Source organism: Barbatula barbatula (genome assembly GCF_947034865.1).
Source record: "Barbatula barbatula genome assembly, chromosome: 25".
Classification (NCBI taxonomy): Eukaryota; Metazoa; Chordata; class Actinopteri; order Cypriniformes; family Nemacheilidae; genus Barbatula; species Barbatula barbatula.
The window spans coordinates 12,360,906-12,373,313 of record NC_136788.1 but is presented as its reverse complement, the minus strand read 5'-3'; the positions used below and the strand labels follow the sequence as shown (position 1 = coordinate 12,373,313).

The 12,408-nt window shown below is 37.5% G+C and overlaps 1 protein-coding gene across 2 annotated transcripts; it reads right to left on the bottom strand.

The window, feature by feature from the left end:
* Nucleotides 1-1,250: 1,250 nt before the first annotated feature.
* On the bottom strand, nt 1,251-12,360 carry ccdc73 (coiled-coil domain containing 73). Of its 2 annotated transcripts, none has more exons than XM_079449745.1 (20): nt 12,109-12,360; nt 11,584-11,647; nt 10,579-10,624; nt 10,344-10,478; nt 8,707-8,778; nt 8,533-8,604; nt 8,419-8,454; nt 8,188-8,262; nt 7,311-7,349; nt 6,701-6,836; nt 6,126-6,205; nt 5,883-6,011; nt 5,743-5,802; nt 5,485-5,589; nt 4,679-4,789; nt 4,462-4,605; nt 4,130-4,295; nt 2,652-3,959; nt 2,457-2,566; nt 1,251-1,665 (listed from the first exon to the last, which is right to left on the bottom strand). In XM_079449745.1, exons 3-20 carry the CDS (start codon nt 10,606-10,608, stop codon nt 1,393-1,395), a joined length of 3,081 nt encoding a protein of 1,026 aa, XP_079305871.1. In that variant the 5' UTR covers nt 10,609-10,624; nt 11,584-11,647; nt 12,109-12,360; the 3' UTR covers nt 1,251-1,392. The 2 variants fall into 2 exon arrangements, with proteins under 2 accessions (XP_079305871.1, XP_079305870.1); XM_079449744.1 differs by having other exon boundaries at nt 2,457-2,575; nt 12,109-12,346.
* Nucleotides 12,361-12,408: the final 48 nt, after the last annotated feature.

Below are 12,408 nucleotides of genomic sequence, written 5' to 3'. Positions count from 1 at the left end.
CATAAATCGTGAAATATCACAAGATTTTTAAAGAAAGTTTAATCCTACTTCCGTTCCAATGACTTGTAAAGTCAATTTGATTTAACTTAAAAAACGTGTTTGAACTAGTTTTTAAGCAAAAATATATTTGACATTTTTTACATTGAAATATTCTGTATATTGTCTAACAGCTTTAAAAAAAATTATCTCAGCTGAAGCCCAAATCGCACTTCTTCACTGTGACCAGCGCCGCCATACGCGACACATCATTTTGTCACATGTCTCGGCCTAACATGTGTCCACATGGTCCCCACAGCCTATTTACTGAGGACATAAACTTAATGGCAGATTCATTTGCATTTGTTAATTTGGCTTAATATGCGCTAATTGATTTTTCTTACTTGTATACTCTAATTACCCCAAGTTGTAGTTGGCCAGAGTTGTGTATGGATGTAAATTACAAATGTTTGACCATTAAATGCCCTCTGAGGAACAGGCAGGCAGATCTGGGAGTAATGAGTGTTAATTAGCTTGTACAGTGCAATTAACAGGTTTAATGTCTAGCACTTTCCCCGTTTAGCAATATGTTACAACAGGATGCGCGCGCCAACAGATGCAAACATAGAACGCCTGACCCCTTTAAAGCTGCAGTCTGTAACTTTTGACTCTATTAAGTGGTGACGTAAGCAATAGCTTTTTCGGGTCCAAGCATCTATTCATTTCAAGCGGGCTACAGCTTAAACAGCTGTTAGTTTACTCATATTGCATATTTAAGCGAAACATGTATTAACTCAAAGTATACACTACAGTCACCAGGCTCACGGAATCTCCGACATTAATATTTGAATAAATTATGTTAAAATAAATCGCTGAGTGGCCATGTGGGATTTTCTTATGAAGATAAAGGTTTTCTGATCGCCATGAGCGTATATTAGCATTTTTTTATGTTTGCCTATAGCATCTTATTGAGCGTTTGGACCCGGAAACAATATGACCTTCCACATATGATGGTGCGTGATGGCAGGCTTAACAAGCGGATGGCGCTATTTCTGTATGAAACTTTTGAAAAAAATTGCAGGTTAACCTAGATGCTTTGATTCAATTGGGTTAGAGTCGAAGATCTGTTTTTCCCCAAAATCATACCGGACAGCCCAAATTATAAATCGTTATTATAAACTTACTGTTACAAAACGGGGTGAGGTATGGGGAGACTTTTAAACATTGTTTTTTCTGTACTTGTTTTTTATGTTTGATAAAGCGGAAAAAGAATTGCCTGAAAAAACATTTATTTAATGGCCACTAGAAACATAGTTAACAATTAACATAGGGATTTTATAAATGTAATATTGAACCACTTCAAGTAACATTACTAAAGCATAAAACAAATTCAACTGCCAAGTAACAGTTTCGAATTCAATCTATTTTGCGTATTTTATGAGGTGTTAAACCTTCTGATGACATCAATTCGTCGATTTTCGCAATCTGTGCCACTAAGTCAGATTGACTCTGTTTCTCTTTGCTTTCTGAATTATCTGTAACCCCTTCATCCACAGGTCGAGTCTCCAGATTTTGCAGTTTGGGAGGAGATACGGTAGGAGTACCGTCCTGTCGCAGCCCATTACCCACAGAAGAAGAGGCCGGGATACCACTCAGAGTCGAGCTGTAGGGGATAAGAAATCGACTCTCCTGCGGGAAAATTTAAAGGGTCATAAAGTGCCATGAATCTTAATTTACTTCTAATGCATTATTAACAATGAGAATTAATTTGGTCAACCATTGACAGCCATAAAAATGGCTTTATAAATGTCTTTGTTCTGCTGACTACAAAAGAAGATTTTCTATTGTAGTCAATGGTGGCCAAGAACTGTTTGGATACAAGCATTCTTCCAAATATCATTTTCTGTGTTCACAACAAAGAACAAAAAAAAAAACATATTGTACAATTATGAGTAAATGATAGCAGCATTTACATTTTTGGGTGAACTGTCCCTTTAATACACAAAAATGTAATTTATTCCTGTGGTTGGGTACATTTAAATGTTTGAGTATTCATCTATTAGAATTTGTTTTGCTTTCGGATCAAACTCTAATCCTTGATGACAAAATTTGACTTAATAGGCAAAAAAAGTGAAAGCATCAGATTAATTTTATTTTGCGCGATCCAGCAAAGACCTTAAAACTAAAGAACAAGATACTGATAAATGTTCTGCCATGTTCCAGAAAACAATAGACTCCATCTCTGGTTTATTACATACTAGCCTCTTTGCTCCCATTGGAGCGGAGCTACATTTTTGTGATTAATACTCGAATACTTTTTCCTGCTGTTTTCTATCAACATTTAATTAAGAAGAATGTTGCCATTTCACTCCACTGAAATACTTCTGGGAACTGAAGTTGTCTTTACGCACTCGCCGTGTGCTGCGGAGCATGTACGTTAACTCAAAAGTTTCTGTTCAGGCCTGTATATGGAAACTTACTTTTTCAGCAAACATTTCTGTAAAAGAGTGCTTGATTGCGTTCCATTCTCCTCGGAAATTGCTTTTTTGATGGGGGCGCTTGCATGGAGTGTCAGGGGTCTTCATCACGGCTGTGAAAGCTGGCACAATAAAAATGACTCTTTTTACTTTACTTAAATGTTGATTATATTGTTACAAAAAATCTACAATACATGCCTTTTTTGGTCAAACGAGGAGCACAAAAAGGAGAAACAAACTCAGAATCAGAAAATCCAGAAGTTCTCTGCTCTGATTTGGAAGATGTTGATGGGGTAAAGGCCAAGCTAGGTTTATTGTTTCTAATGCCCAGTGAATGATCAAAGTTTCTATCTACGCATTTTGCCTGCGTGTTCATTTTGTTTTTTATAAACGTATCCCATGCAAAAGTCGGTCGATATCTCTTACATCCTGCATGGTTTGAAGCACCCACCGCTGTCATGCATTTGTGGTCAACATCTTTCTGAAAACCATCAGCTGAGGAAGAATCTTGGTTTGGATTTGTAATGTTTGGATGTACAAAAACCGCTCCGCTAGAAGCCACTTCACTCTGTTGAACTTCCAAAGTCTGCGTACATGATGCAAAAGCACAATCATCCTTTTTATCTTTATTTTCTGATATGATCTCCATTGAGTCTGATGGTAAAATGGATTGAGTGGATGGTTCCAAAGCGCCAGCAACCGCCGGCAACTGTTCCACAAGCTTTGTTTCAGGTGAGTCAACTGTTTCTGAAATACAACTTGGTGAATGTGCAGAGATCATTTCAGGTGGTGAGAATTGATCTTTGGACTCATGAAGGTGTGTATCTAATGGTGCATCATGAGAGGGTACAGTTTCCTGGTGTATGGCTTCCTGCCCTTGCCTCGGTCGGCCCACAATCCCGTCCCCTGGCACATGTGTAATGATGCATGTTTTGTCTTCTGGAAGTCTCTTTGTATTCGTCTGATCTTCTGTTTGTGACAGACTCTTGAGAAATTCAGGTGCAGTCTGGTTGTCTTTGATTTCTGTGTACTCAGTCTTTGTTTCCTGAGACGTAGCACATCGCTGGCTGTCTGTGTATTTATCTGATGTCTGGGGTTCAGTCACATCAGAAATACACAGATTCTGTTCCAGCGCTCCATCTTGCAGTTCCAAAGCCAAAAGGTCACCGTCTACCTCATAAACAGACCTGGTTTCCGGAACTGATAGCTCTGTGGGACTGTCTGCGTCACTTCGGGTTTGGTTCGAGGGGCATCCTTTATCAAACGCATTGCAGTCTGTCTCACCGTCACAGACATCTGTTTCACCACACAAATTTGACAGCTGTTTTGTCACGGCAGTGACTTCCTCAAGTCCTGAGATCTCATCAGACATGCGTGAAACCAAAATATCAGGTTCTGCGGATGGTGACACGTCAGTTATTGCTTGATCCACCTGCAGTGAAAGTTTAAATACGCTGCTTTCATCGTGATCTTCTCTGTCCTTCTGGCAGTCAGCGGTGCTTTCGTCTGTGTAAGGAAATTAAACTCATGCATCATTATAGAAGAAAAATGAGAATTACAGGTAAGCTGTCTTGATAAAGTTGCACTGTCAAACTGGGAACCACACATTATTCTCAAGAAAATTATTAGTTATAGTGGCGCCAGGCTTGGCTAGAGGAAACAGCATTCCTTCTCACCTGGAACGCTTTTAAGTGGACGGCTGGTTGGTTCGACGTCATGATGAGGACAAAACAGGTCCTCCTCCAAAGACTCATCTTCATGGAGAACATCCAGCTTAACAAGGTTGATCTCACTAACTGTTCTACTGTCCAGAGTTTGGCTTTCTTGATGTTTTGAACCATTCTGTAACAAAAAGATTACAGTCAGATTATAAATCAACTCAAGATTAATAATATTGAACTTCAAAATGGTGTGGTGTGAGCAAAAGCATTAAATGTTTTTCGTTTTCCACGAATAATTCCCAAAAAGCTTTATTAAAAATGTCTGGGTTTACAAATAATCATTAAACCTGTGAGTTTTGAATATCTTCAGTTTTATTGTCTAGACAGACAGCAGACAGCCGTTTATTCTCCTCCTGGAGGTGATAATAAGCCTCTTTCACAGCTTTCAGCTCGACCTGATCTGCCTCTGTTATCTTCTGAAGCTGCAGCACCTGCGGGAGACACGGTCCATTTTCATTTCTCTGAATGCAAACAAAAACCAAGGCAAAAAACACCTCTATATACCTTTTCCTCCCAATCCAGCTTTGAATTCTGGTACTTGTTTCTAAGCTGAGCGAAACTGTCCTGCTCTTCTGTGGTCCTCTCCTGATTCAATTCATGTTCTGCTTTAAGGACCTGCAATGAAATTAATCAACCAGAAAATTTATAATGCAATAGTAAATTTTTATGTGTTTGTTTAACCTAGACAGAGGATTCTAAACAGATGGAGCGGCCAATACAAATCAGTTGGCTTTTGTGTTTATGTTAATGAAGGTTTTAATCAGTGAATGACTAAGTGAATTAAACAAAAGCATGGAGGGAATAAAAGAGAGAGAGAGGTTGTAAACGGACGTTAAACACACTTACTATTATTGAGTTGCACTTCATGTGTTTTAAATATGCTAAAGTAATATTCAGTTCACTCAATCAACTTTATGAGCAGCGGAAGACTAGTTTACGAACTACAAAAGAGTGAACCCTAGCACGTGTATTGGTTACAATAGAAGTGAATGGGGGGCTGTGCTGTTCTGTTACCAACATTTAAAAAATCTCTTCTTTTGTGTTCTGCAGAAATTAAGAAAGTCATACAGGTCTGAAATGACAAGAGGGTGTCTAAATGATGACATCATTTTGAAGATGAACTACACCTATAAAGTATTTTAATATAATGTAAATAGATCAAAGGGAAAAAAAATATATATATATCCAGTGGTAAAATGCAGTAATTTTTAAGTATTCTTTGCTATTTGAATGTTTGGAATCTTTTAAAATATATTATTTAATAATGCAAATTGTGTTATTGCAGACAGAGTTGAAAGATCTTCTTATACCTGATATTCCTCTTGGACCGTGAGAAGTTCTTGCTCTGCTCGGCTCAGAGCTTCTGTCTGTGTCTGAAGCAAACAGTGAGTATGGTGGAGGGACCTCAATACCTCCTGACACAGACACACACATCATTTTGTTCATTCAAACGTTAAGTACAGGATTCCTATGCAATATTAAATATGGTGTTTCATTATTTTAAGAACTTTTTACCTGGATACATTTTACACCTGGATACACAACCAAGCCAGATGAGAGGGACCTACCTGCTTCTCTGCCCTCTCTGTAGCAGTTTCATTCCTCAGTTTTTTGTTAAATTCTGTTTCCTGAAAATATAACATATTACATGTACAGTATAGACATTATGGTATCAATTTTTATTTTGAACAACAGTAATACAATCTACCACAAGAAGCCTCTGTTGAAATTCCTGAAGCTGCTGTTCTTTCAAAACCTTTTGGAGATGCTCATCTCCAGGTTTGCAGACTGATGATACTTTCAGTGTGACCAGCTCCTTGTTAAGTCTATCCACATCCTAAATGTAAAGTTGAAAGATAAAACGATTAGTTAATAAAAAATTGTGTTATGCACTAACTCATACTTTAAACTCTTGCTAGTCAGTAATACAAGAATGATTCAGTTTATTTACCTTTTTTAAGGCTGTAATGGTAGATTCTTGTTTTACATTGATGGATGTAAGTTTTTTATTCATCTGCATGGCCTCTTCAACTTTAAGACAAAGAATGATTAAAAAAGCTTGAATTTCAAAATAGACTGACATAACCATCACACACAAGGATTCAATAATTGATTTTCACAGTGGCAAATCTGATCATAAAACCACTGTACGATGCAAAGCAAAGGGATTGGGTGGGTTTCCTACCATAACATTCTTCTGGGGTGAATGAAGAAAGATTACACATACCAGACAAACTACGAGCCTGATGCTTCTTTAAATTAGCAGCGACTCTATCGCTGCCTCACGTAAATAGTGATACTAAAGTTTGAAGTCAAAAGATAATCATGTTTATACCGCTGACTCAACATAAACTTGAAATTAACATTACAAGTAAATGGTTACACACCAGATATACGTGTCTGTCTGTTAAGCACAGCCTGTCACTCTTATCCAGATTTGAAAGATCCAAGCCTAATTTGTTAGGACTGTCATATCCGGGCATATGTCAGATGTGTTGTTTTACTTATACGGGGTGGCGGCCGTACCGTTTTGCTCGAGTTTCTCATGGGCCTGCTTGACCACGGCGCACTGTCTGGATACGGCGCCGAAGCGCCTCTCCACCTCTCCCAGTTGATTCAGGTGGCTGTCTTTTAACTGCGTCTGCAACTGCAACTTCTGCTCCTGAAAAGTTTAAAAACACACTGTCCTCCCTTTCAAGAGGAATATCTCAATTTAACCGTGCGAGCAATAACGGTCTTTCTTCTCCATGAGGGCGGACCGTGAATATATACTGCATCGTTTCTCTGAGAGTTTGAAGACCTTTGTTTAACATCAAGGCCGAGCGCTCCTTTCTGCTAGATAAGGAGTCAACTTCCAAACATGCCTGAGGGGCCTTTATGCGAACCGCAGCCCGTTACTGTTTGATTGTGTGTATCAAACTGTTCCCACCTCTCCGCCATCGAAAGGTTAAACAGAGCGGAGCTCTGATATAAAATATTTTAATAGCGGTATTTTCACAGCGGCGCTGGCAGTTCACGTGTCACGCCCTCCCTATTCGTTACTCCTGATGATCTGCTCCCCCTCTCAGTTCCTCCTTTTAATTCTTAGCGCTCCCACTCGCCTCTGTCAACAATTTATATAATTGGAAATCCTTACCAGCTCTGCTAATTTCTTCTCCAAACTGTACCTGAGCAACTGTAAGACAGTAGCACAAGAAGATAAAGTGTTTTAGTGGCCTTCTTAATAAACTGAATGACCTTTTCAAGTATATTTAATATTTAGTATATAATAAATTAAAATTACCAGGTAATTAATTCCAGATTTTTCAAATTAAAGGTGCACTCAATATAATTATATTTCAGTTTAAAAGTTCAATAAAATATAAAAAAACTAGTGGGTCATGTAGTCATATAACTTAGCAAAACATTACTTGGTGCACCCTTGCAAATTCGTTACAATGCATTAATGCATAAAAAGTTATTCAAGTTTATTTTGACATTACTAGCGACACAATTATTTCATTTAACATTGTCTAACAAGTCAACAATAATTAAGGTCTAAATCTGTCTTTACAGAATTAAAATAAAGTGAAAGATGAACGTAATGAAGGATAAAACGTATAAACACGTCATTATGCGGTCTTCTATTCAAATCATTATTATATTTTTTATTTTATGTTGTTCTGATTGAATTCAAATTACAAAGTGTTCCCTAAAACATCAAAATAATTGCTGGGCTATCTTTTATAAGCATGAAATCGCTCACATTACCATGGCCAAATAAAAGGGTAACAAGGGTCTTTATTGGCCAATCGTACGGTTGAACCGAGGGTGTGGTGAACCGTAGACGAAAGCATACATCACCCATGTGACATCATTTATCTGACAACACCAAATAGACCTACACAGACCCCCACTCAAAAGGTCAGTGATGAGATGGATTTTCCCACTGTTATACGTGTGTGTCCCAAAAGGGGAAAACGCATGTTGACGTGTGGAGGTATGTGTTTTATTGTGCTGATGTTTGCATATACCTGCAGCAGTTTTAGTTCTTCCTTGAGGCTTGTGATCTCTTTGTCCTTGAGTTCAGCAGCAAACTGGATTTTCCCCTTTATTTATAAGTGATGAGTCCATTGATTAATAATCAATGCATTAATAATAAAATATGCAAATAAGGTTAGTGTAGAAAATATTACAAAAATGATCATCTGATAAAAAAATCTCACTATGAAATGTAATTGATACAATAGTAGATCATAACTGACCTTCTCTCCCTCGGTTTTTCTGATCTGGGCCTGAAACTTTAAATTAGGGGACAAAATAATACATTATAATTCACAATAAAGCTCAGAACATATAGGTTTTGTGAGTGGTCATACCTGCTTTTTTACAGCAGCAAGTGACTCTGAATTATCATTTGACATTCGAGCGATCTTGTTTCGTAAGGATTCCTGGGATATAAAAAGCAAAAACTTTTAATATTTCAGTTGATTTTGCACACTAGCATTTTGGGGTACTATACAAATAAAGAACAGTATACTTATCATACAAACCGTCTGCCATTCTAACTCTTGCTTCTCCAGCACAAGTTTACAAATCTGCTCCTCATATCGTTTTTCAGCATCCTGTATTGAAATGATCAAAAACACATTTCGCACAACATTCACACGATCTATAAATATTAGTATACAATTTGTATATATATTAGTACATAAGTATCCAACACAAATGTTCTCGTCATCACAAATCAATAGCGTAACCAAAGAAATTACATTTAGATTTCTATTCTGTTTCTCATTTTCTTTGTGAAGGTATCATCGACAAGATGTGATTGTAATACTATATGAAGTCATCCTTATTCTCCTTTCACCTGGAACAGCAGGTTTAACTCAATGGTTTTCTATATAGTGGCTTTTTATGGGCATGTAGTAGTTTATTTATGCTTTCCTAATAAAGTGTGCTACTTGCAAAACACCCTTGAAAGTGCACACTAGATAAACTGTTATCAATTCGCAGTGGGACAGTAAATTTTGCCAGGTAAAAAACACTTAAATTCGTGGACCATGTTAATCTTCAAGAACTGAAACTGACTGCAGTGCATTTATATTAGATGCATAAAATCCGATAAGATGAAAGAGAAAACAAACTTGTTTTTTTCATCCTAGACTAGTCTAGTGTCATACATCAGGACTAAACTCTTTCACTAGCTGGATGTTCAGATTTCCTGTATCTGGCCAAGCAACTGACAACATCCCAAGTGAATAGAGTCATTTTAATGGAACACACTTTGCGCTCTCTTAAAAAGAATATAAGCGGCGACGGCATTCAGCTGAGCTCATTTGTCTGGCAGGAAATCCTCCATCTTAACCTTGGCCCTATAAACCAGAAAACTACAAAGTGTTAGTTTAATGGCATGCCTGAGGATCACATTGAGTTAATGCCTTTGTTCCTCACCAAACATCATCATAACAATAAAACACGAGATAGAATTGTTTATTTTTGCTCTTACAACCTTTAAACATGTCCAGTGTTGGGTTTTAAGTGCTTCGCTTGAGGGTGCCGGTCCTGTGTGCAAGGACCGTTCTAATGTACGTGTAACTTCTGCTGGATTCAGCCCAGATGGTCAGAATGTGTTGCTTGCATTTCCTTCTTTTGAATACTCGTGGCACAACTCCCACAACATGACATTCCTTAGTTCTTCACGAGCGGGCCAAATAGATCTCGATGCTGTTCGGACACTAACAGACCCACATTCCTAATATATTGGGATGTCTTGCAGCCTTTTAGGGGGCTGATATTTGTCTAAGGTTGTCTGTATGTTTATGTGCACTTTAAAAGTTTGGCTGAAGCAAGACTAAAACTATAATTTGTCTTTTAGTTATTGCACATTTTAAATATTAATGATTCTGACCAAATAGAATGGAGTGCGGGTGCATGGGGGGGGGGGATAGTTCTTTTATCTCAATCTGTCAGGTAATCAATTAAAAAAACGTCTTGCTGAGCCTGGCAGGGTACAAATGTTAACGCAACAACAATCCCCTCAAAGAAAACATCACAGCAATAAATATCAGTCCAAACAGCGGACCTCGTTATTCTCCACTATTGACACCCTTTTCTTTCTTTCACTATTCAGTTTTGTCCAGGTTTACACCTTTAAAAAACATACTGTAGATGACTGCAGAAATCATACCCTGTGAATGTGTAACTCCTCGACTGCTTGCAGAAGACTTGTTTTGAATTCCAGTACATGCACTAAGATGGTACGGCCATCATTTTCGGAAGCAACGTTGGGGATCTTCATACCAAGAACACTTTTATCTTCCATCTACAGACAGAGACAAAAAATGTGTAAATCTTCGTTTATAATATGTATTTGTGCATTTCATAAAACACATTATTTTGTTTTAACACACAGTTCCACTCACCGGAGAGAAAAGCTCAGTTTCAGAATCCATGTGGGTCTCCTTTGAACTTGAATAAATGTAAAATCATGTAAAGAATATCTTAAGTAAACCAGCAGATCATATCTATATTTTATGTGTCAGCTAATTTTTGATAGTCACAGTAAATAATACAAAATGCATAATAATAAATGTATCCAGCAAGTCGTATGGTGATACATATAATGCAACTATAACCTGTTTACATATGGAATGAATGTAGCAACGTGGCGTACTACTAAATATAACTCTTGTGGGGTAACACTAGTGTGCGTACTGTATATATTATACATCTTCAAACGTGGCCCTTCCAATCAGATTTCAGACCCCACACATCCTGTTTTAAAATGTTGCATAACCCCCAAATAATAAATTTGCCCTCATAAGAATAGATTATCTAAACCACTACCGTTGACATTAGTGCAACAACTGTAGACAAAGTTCAGGTCGTTGCGTCACGAAAAGCGTTTTAAATTCCATTCCGAAACCATCAAGGTGAAAATGCTGCCATGCTAAGAGTATAGGGTAATAGGGGTCAGGGCCATAACACTGAATGGACAGATGATACTGTCATTCAGACGAAATTATATAAGATATTTAATTTGACCCGTGCTTGGTTCCCTGTGTCCCGTCATGAGCGACTTAGAAAGTGGGAGGTCTTCAGTAAGCCTGGGGTTTTAATAGAAGAAAGGCTTTTGTCCATTTAGCTTGTGCTGATGTATCAATCATGTGCAGGAATTAAATGATCCCGTTAGAATTTGCTACTATCACAGATGACCCGGGGGCCAAAGTCTTTATTCGCTTCCTCCGCGGATTCACCTCAGCAGATATTAAACAACTTTATAAGGCATGAAAGGCAAAATTAAAAGGACACCATCCATAAAATGGGATGATTCTCTGTCCATATTGTGTCTGTAATATGACTCAAATAGCTGCTGTTGTGAAAATGAATATGGCACCGGTCAGGACGTCTGGTCAAAAGAGCGTTACCTGCTTTAAGGCAAAGCGGAGGTCAGATTTAACCTTTCACCTGGCCCGATCAAACTAGTTTTGCCTAAAGGAGAGAAATTTGGATTTAATGTCAGTGAAAACCTTTAACCCCAGAGTAAACCTGTCTGGATAAACACAATCCTGTGTAATTTAAGAGGTATTTAAATCCATGTCCTTCACAAAGGCTAAACAATAAAATAGAAAAAAAACATTGTTTATTAATGTAAATATGTGTTATCATAAGAAATCAATACGGGTCATGTTTCATTTATTCTTAATGACAGTGGTGACTAATACCAATTGAACAAGTTTGTATAAACATTATAAATAATAAGCTAATAAAAACAATTATGTTAAGCTAGGCTAAGTAACGTTAAAAGCTATCACTGCATTTATGGTTGTTAGCTCCTCAGGCTAGCATCTTGAGATTATACAAGTATTCAAAATTCAGGTTTACGAGGTATTGTGGTGCGGTAACTTATGGCAATTTTTTTATTAGTTAATAATTTATAAAGAGGATATCACCTTGGTTTTAGTTGCACTGGTGGGATTTAGCGGATCGAGGGATGTGTTCAGTCAAGGTTGCGCGTGTCTCTTATTATCTCTTATCAAAGAGCAATGATTTCTAGGGTTTCTTTGCACTTTCGTTTAACAGATAATTATTCAAGATGTAGTTTGAAATTCCGAATATAAGAATAAAGAATATATTTACTTTTTTTTCCCTGTGGCAGTCATTCAGTAACAAGATAATAAAGATTAGCATTGCTGCCATCTAGTGTCCACCGAAGATATGACACGTTCATCTCGTTTTTTCCTCGTGCCAAC

Bases quoted from the DNA above. Each gene is read 5' to 3' on its own strand.
- ccdc73 (XM_079449744.1), bottom strand. From the start codon at position 10,608: ATGGATTCTGAAACTGAGCTTTTCTCTCCG. The intron at 8,263-8,418 runs GTCAGTTATGAT...TTATAAATAAAG, and splicing joins GAAAAACCGAGGGAGAGAAG to GGGAAAATCCAGTTTGCTGC. The intron at 4,790-5,484 runs GTATAAGAAGAT...ATTTCATTGCAG, and splicing joins CGGTCCAAGAGGAATATCAG to GTCCTTAAAGCAGAACATGA.